General features: G+C 41.8%; 1 protein-coding gene across 1 annotated transcript in view; it reads left to right on the forward strand.

The window, feature by feature from the left end:
• The window catches only part of FAM20C (FAM20C golgi associated secretory pathway kinase), a 131,490-nt gene that overhangs the window by 95,378 nt on the left and 17,789 nt on the right, over positions 1 to 18,323 (forward strand). Inside the window, exon 5 of the mRNA XM_075830273.1 lies at positions 2,458 to 2,573. Within this exon, the coding sequence (XP_075686388.1) occupies positions 2,458 to 2,573 (116 nt within the window). The remainder of the gene's footprint in view (positions 1 to 2,457; positions 2,574 to 18,323) is intronic.

The raw sequence follows: 18,323 nt of genomic DNA on the forward strand, positions 1-18,323 counted from the left end.
AGCCAGAAACCCCCTTTAACTATACTGTATTGGATTTTGATCCGACAGTTCGCTCTTCATATAAGTATTCGTTTTTGCTGAGTTTTAAGTAGTTTTATAAAAACTGTAAGAGATTTTTCATTTAGTGGGTATTAAACTCCAATACACTTCTCCATCCCTTTAAATCATAGCCAGGAATCATAAACCCATAACAAGCAAGACAACGAGAAATTCAGTGCTCAACGTCAATGATTTACAAACTGCGCAGCTTAGAATGGACACATTTAATACAACCTCACTGAGCCAAACACAAGCAGATGGAGCGTCCTCGTCCAGCGCACAATGGGTTTCGTACTTAAAGGGGACCAGATGATAATCTTGTCTGTGTAATCTGAAATTAGACGTCAACAGACACAGATACAGGGATAATTGCAATACTATATTAGCCGACCCATGCAATGCTAATTAGGGCACCATATGCAGATGAACAAGAGACTGGCAATACGCTATGAATAATATTGCAAGGATGTGTTTGTAGCATTAGGCACAAAGCGTATCCGTGTCTGTGTGTATTGTCATGTATTGAATGTTTATAAATAATCATAATTGAAAGAGATTAAATGTAATTATTTGTAATTAACATGAGATTAATGCAACAGGAAGATTATAGCAATGAGCATTTTATTCTGTATACAGGGTAATAATTGCATTTTATTCCCCTGCATTTTATTCTATCTAAACCACTCAGGGATACACTTGAAGATGAAGATGTCCCCTTGGACAATGGGGCCCCCTCTCTTGATATCTACTCCGTCAACATACTCATTTGCTGTTCATAGGCACCATGGATCACCCCAAATCTAGATCTCACTCTATCCCAGTAAAGGTCACCAGGCATATATCCCTTGTTCAAGACCCAATTTAGAGAGGGACAGTTCCTACAACAGTAGCAAACTCACCTCTGTCTACACAGCAATGTGAGCCATGTGTTATTTGATAATGGCCAAAGGTGCTGAGTTTAATGGCCCAATTCAGTAAAATTCTGGCAGCCTCTAGCTACCACTAGGGGGAGCATAACTAAGAAGTATAGGCAGCACTTGCTGAACTTAATCGTAAATACATGTTTAGTGAGCTCCTCCTAGTGGCAGCTTCAGAAAGTAAAAATTTTATCAATTAACCCTACGTGATTTGGATAAAAAAAAAAAAGGAACTTGTGACTCATTGACCATCAGATTTAACTAATTCTCGACCGCCGGCTGTATATAAACGCCTGGTGGTCAGGGTCACTACAAGAGGGCGGATTTCCCCTGTAACTTTTACATGGTGTAAAAATTTAAAATAAAATCCCCTAAAGTTCCTTTCTGACCTTTGGGGGACAGAGCATAATAACAAAAAAATAAATGTAAAATAAAGTGCAAAAAAACCCGTAATAATAAATACACATAAAATACCAACCAAAATAAACGCGCCCCCCTCCACCAATTATTGCTGTAACACTAGCCCTGACCCAATTACCCTAAAATAGACCCGTAACATATCAAAATTTACAGTAGACAATGACGATCACAAATAAAATGTCTATTTTAGGCTAAAACCATATTGTTTCCAGAAAACAATTTGCTCAAAGTAAAAAAAGCATATTTTTTTTTACTATTATTTTGAAACTTTAAGCCCAGAAATTCTAAAATAGCAAAAATGATGTGAATACAAATGATAAAAAAAGAAACCTGCATGGTCTAAAAAAAAAACATCGCTAAAATCACGTCGCTAGCCCAACAAATAAAAAAGTCATAGCCGCTTTACTAACGTGTGCCAAAAATGGCTAAACGGTGTCTGGTCCTGAAGTCTCAAAATAGCCCGGACCTGAACCAGTTAAAAAAGAATATTGGAGTCATAGCCAATGACAACATGATATCAAGAAAACAAGGTTCATATGGGTGGCGTATAGCCTGCTTTCTTCCAGACAAACTACAGATCTGAGCATGCCATGATAATTCTAAGGAATGCTGGGAGTTGTAGTTTCACAACAGGAGGGCCACAGGTTACAAAGGACTGGCTCAATGTATATTGTCGGATGTTGTCAGTGCTAGCAAATTCGATGAAAGGGAAATTGCATTGGGCAGTATGTAGAATGTACTCAAACATGATCTAATATGAGCCAAATTAGAATATCCACAACGTTTTAATAGCTTTCTCCCTGGTTCTTATTATTCGTATTTCTGTCCTGGCACATAAAATCTGCCATGGCAGTGCTGTTATTTGCCGACTTCTTATCTGTTTGTGATTAAGCTATGGCTCTAGTTCTTAAAGGATTAGACGTCTCTTGATACAAGCCATCAACTTTTATGTCCTTGAAATTGTGACAATGTCAGCGTTGGAAAAAGCCTTCAGAATAATGGCCTGTGGTCATGTCTAGCAATAAAGGTTCTGCGTTCACTTTTAATACAATATATTAAGCTTTCATATTGCTCCTTGCAGGATTCTGGATTTCCGCCGTGTTCCACCTGTCGCTGGTAGATTGGTGAACATGACCAGAGAAATAAGAGATGTGACGAGGGATAAGAAACTATGGAGGACGTTTTTTATTTCTCCAGGTAAAATAAATTTCATGTGTGACTGATGTGATTAAGGCTACGTGCACCGTTTTTTTTCGTCAGTGTGTTATCCGTTTTTTTAATGGATAGCACACTGACCCATTCCTTTCTATAGCCCATGCACACTACCTTGTTTTTTAAGGATTTGTGACTATTCCTGCCGTGTTTGCGGCTTGGTCTCCCCCATTTAAGTGTATGGTGACGTGAAAACCACGGACCGCTCACGGATGCCACCCATGTTTTGCGGATCTGTTGTTTGCGAGCCGCAAAATACAAACAGTTGTGTGCGTGTAGCCTAATTCATTGATTTTTACCTCTGTATTTTGCAATAATCGTCTTCAATGAGAATATCAAATCTGTCTCCTATACGGACGAAATCCCTCCCCTACACTTAACTTGAATTACATAAATCTGCATTTTTAGGCCTTGTTAGTCCTTGAATAAATGTTTTTTTAAGCATTAAGGGGGTCAGGACAACCGCTTCTCAAAAGAAAGCCCCTCCGGCAATCAGCTGATATCACGGGGGATAGGAACAAAACATTTTAGTTTAATACACGTGTTATAAAATCAACAGCCACTAGTTGTTACAATGTAGAAACCATACTGTGCCAACTAATAAGTGCCAGTTCACACAGAGTTTTTCAACACGTTTTTTGACGCGGAAACCGCATCATAAAACGGGCCAAAAAACGTCTGAAAATGACTCCCATCGATTTCAATGGGAGGCGGAGGTGTTTTTTACCCGCGAGCGGGAAAAACCGTCTCGCGGGTGGTAGAAGCGACATGCCCTATCTTCGGGCGTTTACGTCTCTGACCTCCCATTGACATCAATGGGAGGCAGAGAATGCGTATTTCGCTGTGTTTTTTGCCCGCGGCGCTCAATGGGCGCGGGCAAAAAAGGCAGCAAAAAGACGCAGCAAAAACCTCCGTGTGAACAGGGCCTAAGGGCAATACAAAACTATTGCACTTGCAGATTAGGAACCGCTATACTTTTGGACTAGCGTTTTCCTTATTTCACCAATATAGCGGCTTATACAAAAACAGAAAGAAGCAAGGACAGAGTTTGTGAAGCCCAATTTATAAGTATGATATATAATACAGTCGGCTTTTTATGCCACGTTATATTAGACATAAGGCATATTTCTTCCATTTATCATAGTTACTCAGTTGGGCGCTGCAGTTACTCCAGGGACATAGGAGCCGGGTTTGCAGGTCAGATCCTGTCTCTATTGTCTCCCTGAAGGAGCGCGCTAATAGCATTTTCTCCCCTTGAGTAATGATTGAAGATGTTACAGTATTCGTGAAGCACTTTCCCGAGCTCTGATTCTTGGACGTACATCCTCTAATGATATGTAATGCATTTGCCTAGCAGTTGTTAATTATGTCAGCATTAGCATGCAGTGGACCGTTCTAACTCTCCTTGTGAGCTCGCTTATTTATTGGGCCTGAAAATCTACCTCATCTGTAAATGGAATACGACCAGGATTTGATGGGCTGTAAGTGGACATAGCCCATAAAGCATGAACACATACAAATATGACAAGGGCAATGAATAATATGTTCATAAATAATTTAAAGCACATGTTTGGCCGGTGTCATCATTTTGGCCTCGAGGCTCTGAAATGTATTACATCAGTCAAATGTTGTGGTCGGGTGAAGTAAGCCGGAGAGTTTTGACTACTGGATCTAAAAGACATGACGATAAAAAATTAGACAATTTTTCACAGCAGCCATTAAAGCAGACACAATAGGCTGAGGCTTCCTGTTTTATGCAGCTTACGTTCAGCTTTGCTGTATAGATTGGAACAGAGTGAGCAAAGTCATTTCATTATCATTTGAGGGTGGGAGCTTTAACTACAGTGGCTAGAGGGCTAGACAAGGCAGGATAATAACTCTATACACTATACACACAGATAAGACTTTGTATGGAGCTCCCCTGGTCTCTGGGGGATAGGTTGTTCTACATTACCTCCGGGGGACTGTAATAATCTGACATTTCTCTGTCAGTTGACTCCAAAGCATTTCATCTGCCAATTGATTTCCTATTATTTTTTTTACTATACAGTACACTGCCTTGGCCTCCTGCACAGACTTGTCTAAGTTCTTTCCCACTCAGCTTCTATACTGCTTCATGATACAAAAAAAATTGAAGAAATGGGGGGAAAAAAATTAAGGGACAAGAATAGTGTTAAGTTATAAACTATCTATGAACAGAGAGGGGCGTATGTGAGAGATATTGTGTAACGAACGGAGATAGACTCTACATTTTTAGTTTGACTTCTGGTATTATATTTGTGTTTGTGGTTTATTTGCTCTGTGTAGGAGTATGCAGCCGCTGTGTAAGACTAAAGCAGGATTAAGACCTGCAGTCTACGTATTTACTATTAAAAAACAGAATATGGGTTATTTATTAGATCGCATACAGTCAATGAGACTTATGAAAGCGATGCTGGAGTCATTTCGGCAAACATTAAAAGCACAAAGATAAGTCGGAAATTTCTAGCTCAAAGCTGCAATATGTTTTATTGGTTTTTCTTCATCCTACAGTCGGGGAAAACGCTGCTATAAACAGGCGGTTTCAGCACTAGTTGAAGAAGCCCTTTAGGGACATCAATAAAGAGGGCCAAAGGGGCTTTTTTCTTTTCATATCAATCGGTCCAGAGTAGAATCCGCTGGTAGTCTAACAGGAACAAGCTGTTTAGATGGGTTTTCCCCTTTTCCTTTTATATAGATTATTTACTGGCAAGTAGAGGCTGTTACATTATAAGGGGAACATCGGCTTTAAATGGCCGCTCCCTTCTTCTGAGAGATCCCTTTCTCATAGTCAGCGGCTTTAAGAAGACAGGAAATGACTAGTCAGGCCTGCAGTATGTCATACATCACTATTGCGGTGCTTCTGCCTGGCAGAGAGGGTTCACTGGGGGGGGGGGGGAGGTCATCAGATATCGTCATTAGCATGTATAGTATGCAATTGCATATCATTATTTAGGGTCATTTTTATACATGTTGAAATGGGCCATGAAAACGAGCGCCGATGAACAAGACAGTTCCTTTATCAGCGTTCGTTTGCTCCTTTTACAATAAGCAATGATTGGTCATGTATGGGGATGAGCAATCGTTACTATGATCGTTTGTCCCCATACACTTCCATTATGTCGGCACCAAATCTCCCTCATTTTAGTGGCCAAATAAACGAGATGATCAGCTCATGAACGAGTGTTTGCTCGTTCATCGGTTGATCGTTGCCCTGTGTACACAGGGCAATCATCGGAAATGAGCGTTCGTATGAGTTTGTTTACCCGATCATTGGCCCATGTAAAAGGGCCTTAAGCATTATATGGGTTGTCTGGTTTAGAATACTCTCTTTTATGAAGTTCCAATAGAGCGTGGCCCCCCGTTCAGGACCCTCTATTAGTGAAAACTGGCTACAAAGAGTGTATTGCCTTCTGGAGGAACCAGTACTTCTGTGTGTCACACAGATAGATCCTTAGCTTCAATAGAGACTTTGTAATACTTAATTTCTCCTGTGGTGGCGCTGCAGGGAAATTGAACACTCGTTGCCAGATTCCACAGCAGATTATATCTGATCACTAGTGGTTCCAGCAGCAGGACACCCACTGATCAGTTTATGATCAAGGGGACCTTCTAATCAATAGGGATTGTCCAAACCAGACAAATCCTTTAAGCTTATTTTACAGGTGTCCAGAAAGACTTTCCTGATGACAGACTCTTTACTGATAATATCCACAGCTATATATTACACATATTATCCATTATAATAGCATCAACATATTTTCTTCAGCAGAATGTACATACTCATACCACTGTTACCATAGCATCCTACATACAGATTGTTGGAGCTAAATTTGTCATTTAACTTTTGGGACTGCGTTATTTTAGAATCTTGATAATTCTCTCATTTAAAGGGATTGTCCACTAAGGACAACCATATGCCCTGTATGGGTATATGGATGTGATAGAGCAAAGAGATGCTGCAAAGTTAATGGAAAAACCATGTACTACGTAGTTGCCCATTGCTGCCATGCAATATTACAGTGTCACCAGGGTGTGTCGGGCACAGGAAAAGGGTGGTCGTAGTAGTAGTTTTACCTATAGCCCTATGTGGAAATACTTTGAGGTAAAAAGAAGAGTTATACCAAAAAACAAACTTAGCTCTGCTATATCTGTATTATAATACTAAGCAAATATAAAAGAGTATCCGACACACCAATTTTGAAACAAAAGTTGTTTTTAATGCCAGTGGCAGAGTGCGACGTTTCGGTCTAAGTGACCTTCATCAGGCACTGAGCCGTGCTGGAAAACTGTATATACGAGCGCTAGTAGTGCTGATAGCGGCTGGCAAGTTTAAAGGGATCCTGTCATCAACATCTTACCTGTCAAACTCGCCTGACCCCTCAATGGCCGCAGCTGTCCAGAGTTCGTTCCTGTTCTCTTCTTTCCTGAAGTCCTCCTATGTCAGTAAATGTAGTCGTTTAAACTTTTCCCGCCTTTTATGGTAATTAGTTTTCCCTCTGGGACTCAGCTTCTTAACCCCGCCCACCGCCGGCACCTGTCCGGCCCTGACTGGCTAAGGAGCTGTCAATCAAAAAGAAGGAGGTGGAGTCCACTCTGAGACGCTGGAGGAATGAAAATCTGACTCTTTTCAGATGAAGATTTGACTCTTTTCTGCTCATTTGCATACAGCGTGGGACCACTGAAAAACGGAATACTAAAGCTACAGAGCTTACTTAGAACATATTTATAGCTTAGATGACAGTGATTTTTCACCCACTTTCACCAGGTATTGCTGGCTTTATAGCTAAAATGCTGGTGACAGGTTCCCTTTAAGCAAGTTTAAGTGAAAAAAAAATGTGTAATTTTCAATGATTTAGTCCAGTGGTAGTCCCAGAATGATGGCCGATAGGCGGACTACCACGTGATAATAAGCAATAATCACATAATTGATACGTCTTAGCACAAGATCTTAACGCTCATCAGACAGAAGAAATACAAAGGCGCACAGTATCATTAATAACCTAACCTCTGTCTATGAATGCTCGGCTTCTACTCCTATGACCTTTTCTTTGACCAGTTAACACTTTGAAGACTGAAATGCATTCTTTATGTCTTAAGAACCCTTAATCATGTGATTGCATCTTCACTGATTATAGATAAGTCTCGGTATTATAGGCAGGGTTGCATGTGATGCTCAGAGATTCCTATGGAAACAGCATTGCCTGTGAGAACAGTAAGAATATTATCAAAGATATTCAATTGGAGGTCTATCTAATGTACCGCATGATCGGTCGGACTTTGACCCCTGGGACCCCCACTGATCAGCAGAACGAACAGGGTGCAAGACTCACTTGAATAGACTGAGCTATAGTACCAGATACAGACACATTCATATGTACTTAGCTGTACCTGTATAAACAATGAGGGCGCCATTGCACACGCTTTGTTTTTCTGATCAGTGAGGGTCCCGGGGGTCCTATCATTCATTGATGACTTGTCATACAGTATATATACTGTACATTATTAATAAATAACATCTTCTTTGATAGAGGAAACATAAGACCCTCACATATGGTAAGCCTTTGAATGCTCTATGCAGCAATTTCTGAGGTATCTAGTCTTCTTGACGGGTTATATGTGCTAGGTGATACTGACGGCCATTACAGCGCCCATAGAGATTATCATCCTGCTTACTATAGAGTAAAATCGGCACATAAATCTGCATCCCTGCCCCTCTGCCTGTGTGTCAGTCTTCACTGTAATTCTTGTATTCTATTCATGAACCAGGTCGATCAGTAGCTATAAAGAGAAATAGGTCCTGCCAAGATAGAGTGTTTAAAACGATACTGGGGCTGCTATCATTGAGTCAGCCTTTGAAAAACTTCTCTTTAAATGTTTTTTAGCTGTAAATAGTAGAAATCAATAAGTCTTGCGGAGGTCTGAAGGACACAAAGCACGGCACAACAATGCACAACAGGACAGGCCTTCTAAATGAACAGGGAAATAAGGAATCTTGACATTTCAGAAGTAGCTGTGACTCTTTGCCTCCTGAGGGGCTTGTTATAAATCCTCCTTTCCTTAACAAGTATTTATCTCAGTACATAGACTGGTGGGCGCCTCATCATTTTTCATATATTTAATTAGGCTTTTTCTGCACATGCATGACTTCAGAGAAGACGGAAAAAAAGAGATCGGAAAGCCTCTAGTGTCCTATGAACCAGGATGAGGGTTTGTAGAAAAAAGAAAGATATGACAAGGACGCCATAATGATGTTTGCACTTCATTACAGCAGGTTCTTAAAGAGTCCCAGGATTTCACTTAATTAAAGGTGCTTTTACATATATCGGCCGGGAAATTAATTATTTCTGCCTTCAAAATAGCTTGCTGGATGGGCACCATATATGGTGCCCATCCCTGGCATTAACAATGGCATGATACGCTCCTTCAAGCAGGACTGATGGCTTGTACAGATATCCAACATTAATGTCCCGGGCCGGACTGGCCCACCAGAGTGCCAGAATATCCACCTTTGGGCCCAGGTTTTGAGACAACATTTGACCTAAAGGGTCCAGCAGAAGACAACCCTATTTGGAGATCACTTTGGAGCCAATTACTCACCACTAGGATCTATTTCTTGGCTTGATTCACAAATATATTATTAGATCTTATTGACTATATGTCCTGTGTGTGCAGAGTTTACTATACAATTATATGTGCTGTGTAGCTGGTTGGTGGGCCATCCGGTGAGCCTAAGGCTGCCATGACTCCCCGAAAAGGGTTGTCCCCAGCTTTCCCAAATCCTCAGCAGCAAATCTGCTCATAGATAAAGCAACAACGGATGTTACACTGCTATTCAGGTGTCTGAGAAGACTGGATAACCATGTGTGCAGATATTGTCATGGCCGCCATAATGCCCCCACAGAAACTGATCTAAATAGTAATGGTTGTGTAGAAATGTATGTATAAATTGGTTGCATATAAATGGTTATATAGATTGGTTGTATATTGTATAAATTGGTTGTATAGAAATGGTTGTATAGATTGATTGTATAGAAATCGTTGTATACATTGGTTGTATATAAATGTTTGTATAGATTAGTTGAATAGATTGTTTTATAGAAATGGTTTCACAGATTGGTTGTATAAAAATGGTTGTATAAACTGGTTGTATAAAAATAGTTGTATAGATTGGTCGCATAGATTTGCTGCATAGATTGGTTGTATAGAAATGGTTGTATAGATTGATTTCATAGATGGCTGTATAGATTAGTTGCATTGATTGGTTGTTTAAAAAAAATTATATAGATTGATTGCATAGATTGGTTGAATAAAAACAGTTGTATAGATTGGTTGTATAAATTATATGTAGATAAATAGTTGTATAGAAACGGTTATAAAGAATTGTCAGAAACAACTTTAGGAATTATATTTACTGGTGATTTTTTTCATAGGTTTAAAGTTAAAATTTGCGTGAAATGAGTGTTCCAGCGACATACTCCATGCAGGATTAGTGGGATATCTGATAAATGTAACCCTCTGAAAAATTCCACTGAGAATGCACAATTCCGATCATTGTCCTTTGTCTCGTGGATACACAGATCACATGGATTTTCTAAGAAGCATACCGTACATAGGGCATTTATGGGATGAATGGGCCTATTGTATTGGCCACAATAAAAGGTATACGCACCATATGGCTGCTCTGATAAACCTATTTCTGAGATCCTATAGAGTTTTATTTTTGGAGATCTTACTGAACATACAGGGAACTAGACACTATGTCAGACAGAATATTCTCTGTTACAGGGGTTGTCCAGATGCGGACCAAAATAGAAGTCTTAAGGATCCAAACAGATCCCAATGACTTTCATGGGAAACGTCAGGTTTCTATTTTTCTTTTTACTGGGAAGAATAGCAAGAGCTCAAATTGTGGAGAACTCCCCTCTGCTGACTCAACTCGAAATTGTAGCACATACAAGTGATAGTTTAAAGCAGACACTTCCTATAAGGAGGACCTGTCACCAGGTCATATAACTTAAACTGTTTTACTAACCTGAATAGCGCTTTTACCCTAATTCCAGCGCTATATTTTTCTTTACCTGGACCCCCCCATTCCAGAGATATGGCCCACTGTTGTGTTGGCTCCCTCTAATCTATTTTGCAACAGGGTGTGAACTACCCTCATTGTCATGACTATGGGGTATGTGGACCTACTAGGCCTCTCAGTCGAGAAGCCGCTGCCCAAACAACAGTCAATGATAGTCTTCAGAAAAGTGTACCTGGATAGAAAATTTGGCAGACACTTGGCGTGTCAAACATTTGGCGTAACAGACACGTGACATAACAGACACGTGGCGTGGTAGACACTTGGCACAGAACACTTGACACAGATGACACATGGCACAGATGACACTTGGCGTAGATGACACTCGACTCCGACACTAGACTTCGCACTGGAACAAACACAATTACTTTATACGGGATACAGGAGCACAGGATACAACTAAGGGATCATTTGCAATAACAAACATGGGCAGACACACAAAGCTCAGGCAAGCAGGAAGAGGGCAGAGTCCTTTTTATAGTCCAGGGAGCATTGGGATTGGGTAGGAAAGATTTCACATGTACACGCGCTGGCCCTTTAAGACTGGGGACCTGCCTGCGCACCCTACAGGAAACAGAGGAACAGTGCAGCCGAGGGGGTAGACGCCAGCAAGCTCTCAGTGTCCTGTAGTCGCGGCTGCCGGAGAGTATAACGTGCCGGCGGTCAGCGACCACGGGCTCAACACTCATGCTGCCTTGTGCGGATTGGTCAGCATCAAAGTCAGGGAAACTAGCTCCACCTCGTTGGCTAACTACAGCAAATTATCATACAGGTAGCCAACACAACAGTGGTCCATATCTCTGGAACGGGAGGGGGGGCAGGATAAAAAAAGAAAATTAAAACAGTTAACCAGTTCAACTTATATGACCTAGTGACAGGTTCTCTTTAAAATTTAGTCTCTGGGAACTTTAGCTCTTAAAGAGGACCTGTCAATAGATCTTATACATAAATTGAACTGGTTAACTGACTTGAATGGCGCTGTCTCCCTGATTCCAGCACTGTTTTTCCTCCCCTTCCCCGGTTCCAGAGTTGGCCCACTGTTGTGTTGGATCCCTATATGCTGTAGTTAGCCAACGGGGTGGAGCTAGCTTTCCTGCCTCTGATGCTGACCAATCAGTGCGAGGCAGCATGAGGGTAGTTCACACCCTGTTGGCTAACTACCGAAAATGAGCATAGAGGGAGCCAACACAACAGTGAGCCATATCTCTGGAACGGGGGGGTCGAGGAAAAAAACAAAACAGTGCTGTAATGTAAGAGACAGCGCTATTCAGGTCAGTAAACAAGTTCAATTTATGTGACCTAGTGATAGGTCCTCTTTAGGAAAGATAATGCTTGTTTACATATAATAATTATCAAGTTAAAACACATCACGCAACTGGTAGTTATATTTGTTAGGAACCACTATAGAATCTTCTTAAAGGAACAGTGAAGTCACTTAAGATATAATTTGCAGGCAGAAAAAATCTGCCTCAATATTCCTTCAGGATTCATTGGTTTCAATGGGAGATCAAGAATGAAGATGCCGGTTTTTTTCCCCGCAAGCGGATAAAAGCTGCCACGGGATAAAAAACTAATCTGCCTCCCATTGAAATCAATCAGAGACAGTTTCGGCCGTTTTTTGGTGCTGATTTCGACATGGTTTCTGCGTCAACATCAGTTCCAAAAAACTCTGTGTGAACTGGTCCCAAGTATGAATTCGCACGGGAAATGCAGCAGAATACTATAGCAGACAAGTGAATGAGATTTCCAACAAATCTCATCCACATGCTGTGAAAATGTCAAAATCTGCAGCATATCAATTTCTATTGCGGAAATAGAACAGATTTTTTGAGAATTTCTCCTATTCAATTCAATAGGGAAGTAAAAATCTGCAATCAGAACCTAATGTTGCAGATTTTGCTGTGGACAACCTGCGGATCTGCAGCAAATTCCGCAGGTGCAGCTAATCGTTAAAAAAAACTGTGTACTTACCTGATCCCCTGCCGTTCTCCGTTTGCCGGCCCTCAGCGATGACATGCTATCTCAACACATGACCGCTGCACCCAATCACAGGCTGCAGTGGTCTAAATTGTTGATACGTCATTGATGGAGCTGGGTGAACAGAGTCTAGCGAGGCACCTGGGAAGCGTCAACATAGGAGCGCCAGGGAATTGGTAAGGGGACTATAATAATTTTTGAATTATTATTATAATACGATGAGCTATAAGGGCATGACCAGACGTGGCGGAATTGCTCTGGAATTCCGCTGCGGACAGTCTGCAGCGGAAATCCGCAGCGTACATGTTTCTCCATTGCCTTCCACAGCTTTTTAGTTGGGTTCGTTTACACGTTGCGGACAATTCCGCTGCAGAGCATAGGCTGCGGTGCGGAATTTGGTGTCCGCAGCATACACTGGTTGTTGCGGACGTGTCGCGGACTTGTTGCGGACTCATTGCGGAATTTCTCCATTGACTTAAAGAGGCTCTGTCACCAGATTTTCAAACCCCTATCTCATATTGCAGCAGATCGGCGCTGCAATGTAGATAACAGTAACGTATTTTTTTTTCAGTTATGAGCATTTTATATTATATGACGAATCAGCATCATCCACTTCTCTTCGTTAACACCCAGCTTCTGGCAGTGCACAGACACACAGCATGTTCTCGAGAGATCACGCTGTGACGTCACTTCCTGCCACAGGTCCTGCATCGTGTCGGACGAGCGAGGACACATCGGCACCAGGCGACAGAGGCTACAGTTGATTCTGCAGCAGCATCGGCGTTTGCAGGTAAGTCGATATAGCCTCTGTCGCCTGGTGCCGATGTGTCCTCGCTCGTCCGACACGATGCAGGACCTGGGGCAGGAAGTGACGTCACAGCGTGATCTCTGGAGAACACGCTGTGTGTCTGTGCACTGCCAGAAGCTGGGTGGTAACGAAGAGAAGTGGATGATGCTGATTCGTCAGCATCATACACTTCTATTCACAACGCCCAGCTAGTAAAACAAGTAAAAATGCCCAGATGTTACACACACAATACACGCCCAGTTGTACTTAAGAAAGGCTAATTTGCATAAATATTAAAATGCTCATAACTTGGCCAAAAATGCTCGTTTTTGAAAAAAAAACAACTTTACTGTTATCTACATTGCAGCGCCGATCTGCTGCAATAGGAGTGACAGAGCCTCTTTAAATGGAGAGTCAAAATTCTGCAATGAAGTCCGCTGATGTTATGTACAGGTTATGTGTGCTGCGGAGCGTATTGGTTTTACTAACATGACATTTCTTCATTCTGGCTGGACCTATGTATTTCTAGGTCTACAGCCAGACTGAGGAAGTCTATGGGGCTCCCGTAATTACGGGGGACTACGTGTGTGCACCCGTAATTACGGGAGCGTTGCTAGGCGACGTCAGTAAATAGTCACTGTCCAAGGTGCTCAAAGAGTTAAGCGATCGGCAGTAACTGTTTCAGCACCCTGGACAGTGACTTCCGATCACAATATACATCAACCTGTAAAAAAAAATAGAAGTTCATACTTACCGAGAACTCCCTGCTTCTTCCTCCAGTCCGGCCTCCCGGGATGACGTTTCAGTCCAAGTGACGGCTGCAGCCAATCACAGGCTGCAGCGGTCACATGGACTGCCGCGTCATCCAGGGTGGTCGGGCTGGATGGCCAAAGAGGGACGCATCACCAAGACAACGGCCGGGTAAGTATGAATTTCTTTTTACTTTTACTAGGGAAAGGGCTGTCCCTTCTCTCTATCCTGCACTGGTAGAGAGAAGGGAAGCCCTCTTCCCCTCAATACGCAACGGCTAGTCCGCATCAATTTAATGCCCATTTTAGGCAAAGCCGCAACAGGATCTGCAACGCAGATTCTGTGCGGCATTGATGCGGACAGTGGCGGAAGAACTCCGCCACATCTGGGCATACCCTTAGATTCTGCAGAAGGGAAATCCGCAACAAATTCCTTACGTGTGAACCCTTTGGCTACATGAACACGTGCGTATTTTGCTGCGGAAAATAATTTTCCACAGCACTAGGTAGATACAATTCTCAAGCGCAAACGTAACATAAATTGACATCCTGCGATTTTTACTCTGCACCGCAGGTCAATTTACACGTGGAAAAATACTGCAGCGTGTACATGAGATTTCCTGGAATGCACGCGAATACGTGCGGCAAAACAGCACATAATATGCATCGTGTGCATTGACCCTTAGAGCATGTTCAGACGTGGCGGAATTGCTGTGGAATTCCGCTGCGGACAGTCTGCAGTGGATACCCACAGCAGCCGTTTTTTCCTATGGTTTCTATACCTTTTTAGGTAACTTAGTTCAGACGCTGAGGGAAACAACAGTGCACAATTTAGGCTGCGGTGCAGAGTCTTCACACCGCAGCATGCACGTTCTGTTGCGGAGAAGCAGCGGATTTTCACTGCAGATTTCAGCCTCTACAATGCAAAAACTGAAATCTGCGGCAAGTCCGCAGTGATATCCGCAAGGTCTGAATTACCTGTTGCTGCAGATTCGTTGCGTAATTGCCGCGAATTTGCAGCAACATTTGCAGCGAACAAATTCCGCCACGTCTGAACATGGCCTTAGACACTCCCTCTAAACTATGTTGACATCTCTAGTACTGTGCGCGGTCCATATATACTGTACAACATAACAGATACTGAGAATTACACCCAGCTCATAGAATAAGAAGTTCTGTGCAGTATCCGCACTTACAGACTCTGCTGTTTTACGGACAGGCAGCGGCACGTGAACCAGCAGAAACGCCGCCCGCCAGACCCTGTCATTTTCTGTAGAATTATCCATAGCGTTATTCTAAGTATACACTGCAGTCAGATTGTTTTGTTGAGACATCACAACACATAGGAAGGACACAGATTTCATCTGAAGAACATAACCAACTAGAAGAGTATGTGAGATTTCTTCTAACAAATGGAATATATTTTGTTCATGTGAAGATGGAATTTGAATCAGATGGATGCGTCTCTTTCCCTTGTCTTCTCCTTAGAAGATTTCCTTATAAATCATTTATTTTTTATCACAATGGACACTGCTGTGAAAATGAAATAAAATTGTTATCACACCAAGCATGGAGGCTGCCGGAGAATGTGCCCTGTTTTAAAAGCAGATGCTCCTGCTGGTTATTAAGTATGTCTTAAAATTGCTTTTTTCTTATTATTTTTTTAAAAAAAATTTAATTTTTTTTTAAAACTAGGAAAAATGATTATCTATCTTATATCAAAACAGATTTACGCTGCATTTGTCTAATTTACAAAGCATTGGCTGAATGGATCTAAAATAACATTTATCTATATAGTACAGAATAACAGATCGAACATACACCCGTTCAGAGAGGAGTCGACAGGAGGGAGAACTAATCGGTTTGGGGATGTATGAGATTAGAGAAAACAAGGATGGATTTTTTTCATACACAGCGCCACTTCTATCCATGGGCTGGGTCTGGTATTGCAGCTTAGCCCCATAGGTTTGAACTGCAATACCTGTAACTGCCTATAGACAAAAGTGGCGCTGTGTCTGGAAAAAAAAATGTGGACCCTGTTTTTAATCTAATCGGGGCCAGACACAGACAGCAGAAGGCAACGGTGCTGGATGGATATTTGGCCATTTTACAATTCAAAACTGATTTGTCAAGCAAACTTGTTAATTCTAGGGATCTGTGGGTATCTAAGGGTAGAACCCATTTGGTATATTAAGGCATATATTAAGCATGTGCCATATAATACAGTCATAGGTAAAACATTTTGTCTGCCTGCAGCCGTCACTAGTCGGAGCTTACTGGATGCAGATTTATACAGTTCCCTTTGATTTCAATCTGGGAAAGCAGATTTATCTCAGGAAAATTGTACTCCATAATATATAAACATATATTATGAAATGAATCAGCAAAGAAGTGTGGGTCAAAAATACAATTATTGGAACATTTTAAGGTGACCCCTGCCTACCGGGCCCCTTAATAATGTTCTTGCACCTGAGTGAATCCCCAGTCCCTGGGTCACAGAGCATTTGCTATGGCTGCTATAGCTACAGTTACACCTCCGGAGAGGGAAGGTCTAGATCAGGTCGGCCTCACACCACTTAGGCTTCATGCACACGGCCGTGCCCATAATTACGGGCACAGCCGGACATTTTTACGGGCCGTGCTCCCATTATAAAGTATAGGAGTACTGCCCACGTTGGGCCGTGTAAAAGTACCTTTAGTGCCAGATTTTTGTAAGCAACACAGTTCTAGCAAACAAAGAAGGCGGAAACTGAAATGAAAGTCAGTCTCATCTTGTAATGTTAATAGAATTTGTATGTAACAATGAAGATGCCCAGATAACCACTTGTCTAGGATTAGAATAACATGACTGCTTTCTTCCAGAAACAGCACCACCCCTGTCCATTGGTTGTTTCTGATATTGCAGTTTAGCTCCATTGTAGTGAGTGTGGCTGAGCTGCAATACCACAAATGGACAGGAGTGGCACTATTTTTGGAAGAAAGCAGCCATGTTTTTTTAAATCCTGGACAACCCCTTGTCAATCCTTAATGTAAAAAAAAGATTAGACTCAAGGGGGTGCTTGTCTCTTATTTATTTCATATTTTTTAAAGAAAAACACAGCACCCTTCTTCACCGTGACTTGATATAAACTATATATAGCAACTGCAATGTTTTTTGGGTATGGTCGGCTTTCGTTAAGACCATCTGACAAAGAACCAGTCTGGTCCCAAAAAACGTTGTGATCATTATTCTTTATAATAAAAAAAATTCTATTTTCTACATGAAATCTCAACTCTCCATTAGTAATCATATCCGTTGGCATCATCCCAGAAGCAGGGCCAGATTATCATATGAGCAAAAGGGGCAATTACACTTGGGCTTTCACAACTTGCGGCTCTCCACCCTCCACCAGCCCGTTGCCACCTTTTCCTAGACTCCTCATCACACCTGCTGTAGTATTATTTCGGAAATGCATATTGTTACTTTTTTTTAGCACTGTCATAATACTCCTCCAAAAAAAGCAACATATAGAACCTAAATAATACCACCATATATTGCTCAAACAATACTAACATAGTACTAATAGCGCCATATAGTGAACACAGAACACAATGGCATTGTCATGTCATGTTGTTCTTTGTTCATTATTTGGCACTGTTATGTCATAGTACTATGTTAGTATTGTTTCAACATTGTAGGGTGGTATTATTAAGGCTCCATTCACACGAGCGTGACAGATTTTATGCACGTAAAAAAACGCGTGTAAATCTGTCCGTGTGTATTGTGTTTGCATCCCTGTGCTTTGCGTGTGGCATGTGTTTTTCACGCACTCTCGAGCCCTTTTTTTGTGCACCCGTGTACTGTCCGTGGTTTTCACGCACCCATTGACTTCAATGGGCGGCTAGATGCGTGAAAATGCACCAATTTAGGACATGCAGTGAATTTCACACAACGGACACTCGCTGGGTGAATACTCACGCATTTGTGAATAGCCCCATTGAAATTAATGGGTCCGTGTGCTTGTTTCGATGCGCAACACATGGACGAGATTCACGCTCGTGTGCTTAGGCCCCATGCACACTACCGTATATTTCATCCGTAATTACGGATTGTAATTACGGACCCGTTCATTCCTATG

Source organism: Rhinoderma darwinii, chromosome 6 (assembly GCF_050947455.1).
Source record: "Rhinoderma darwinii isolate aRhiDar2 chromosome 6, aRhiDar2.hap1, whole genome shotgun sequence".
NCBI lineage: Eukaryota > Metazoa > Chordata > Amphibia > Anura > Rhinodermatidae > Rhinoderma > Rhinoderma darwinii.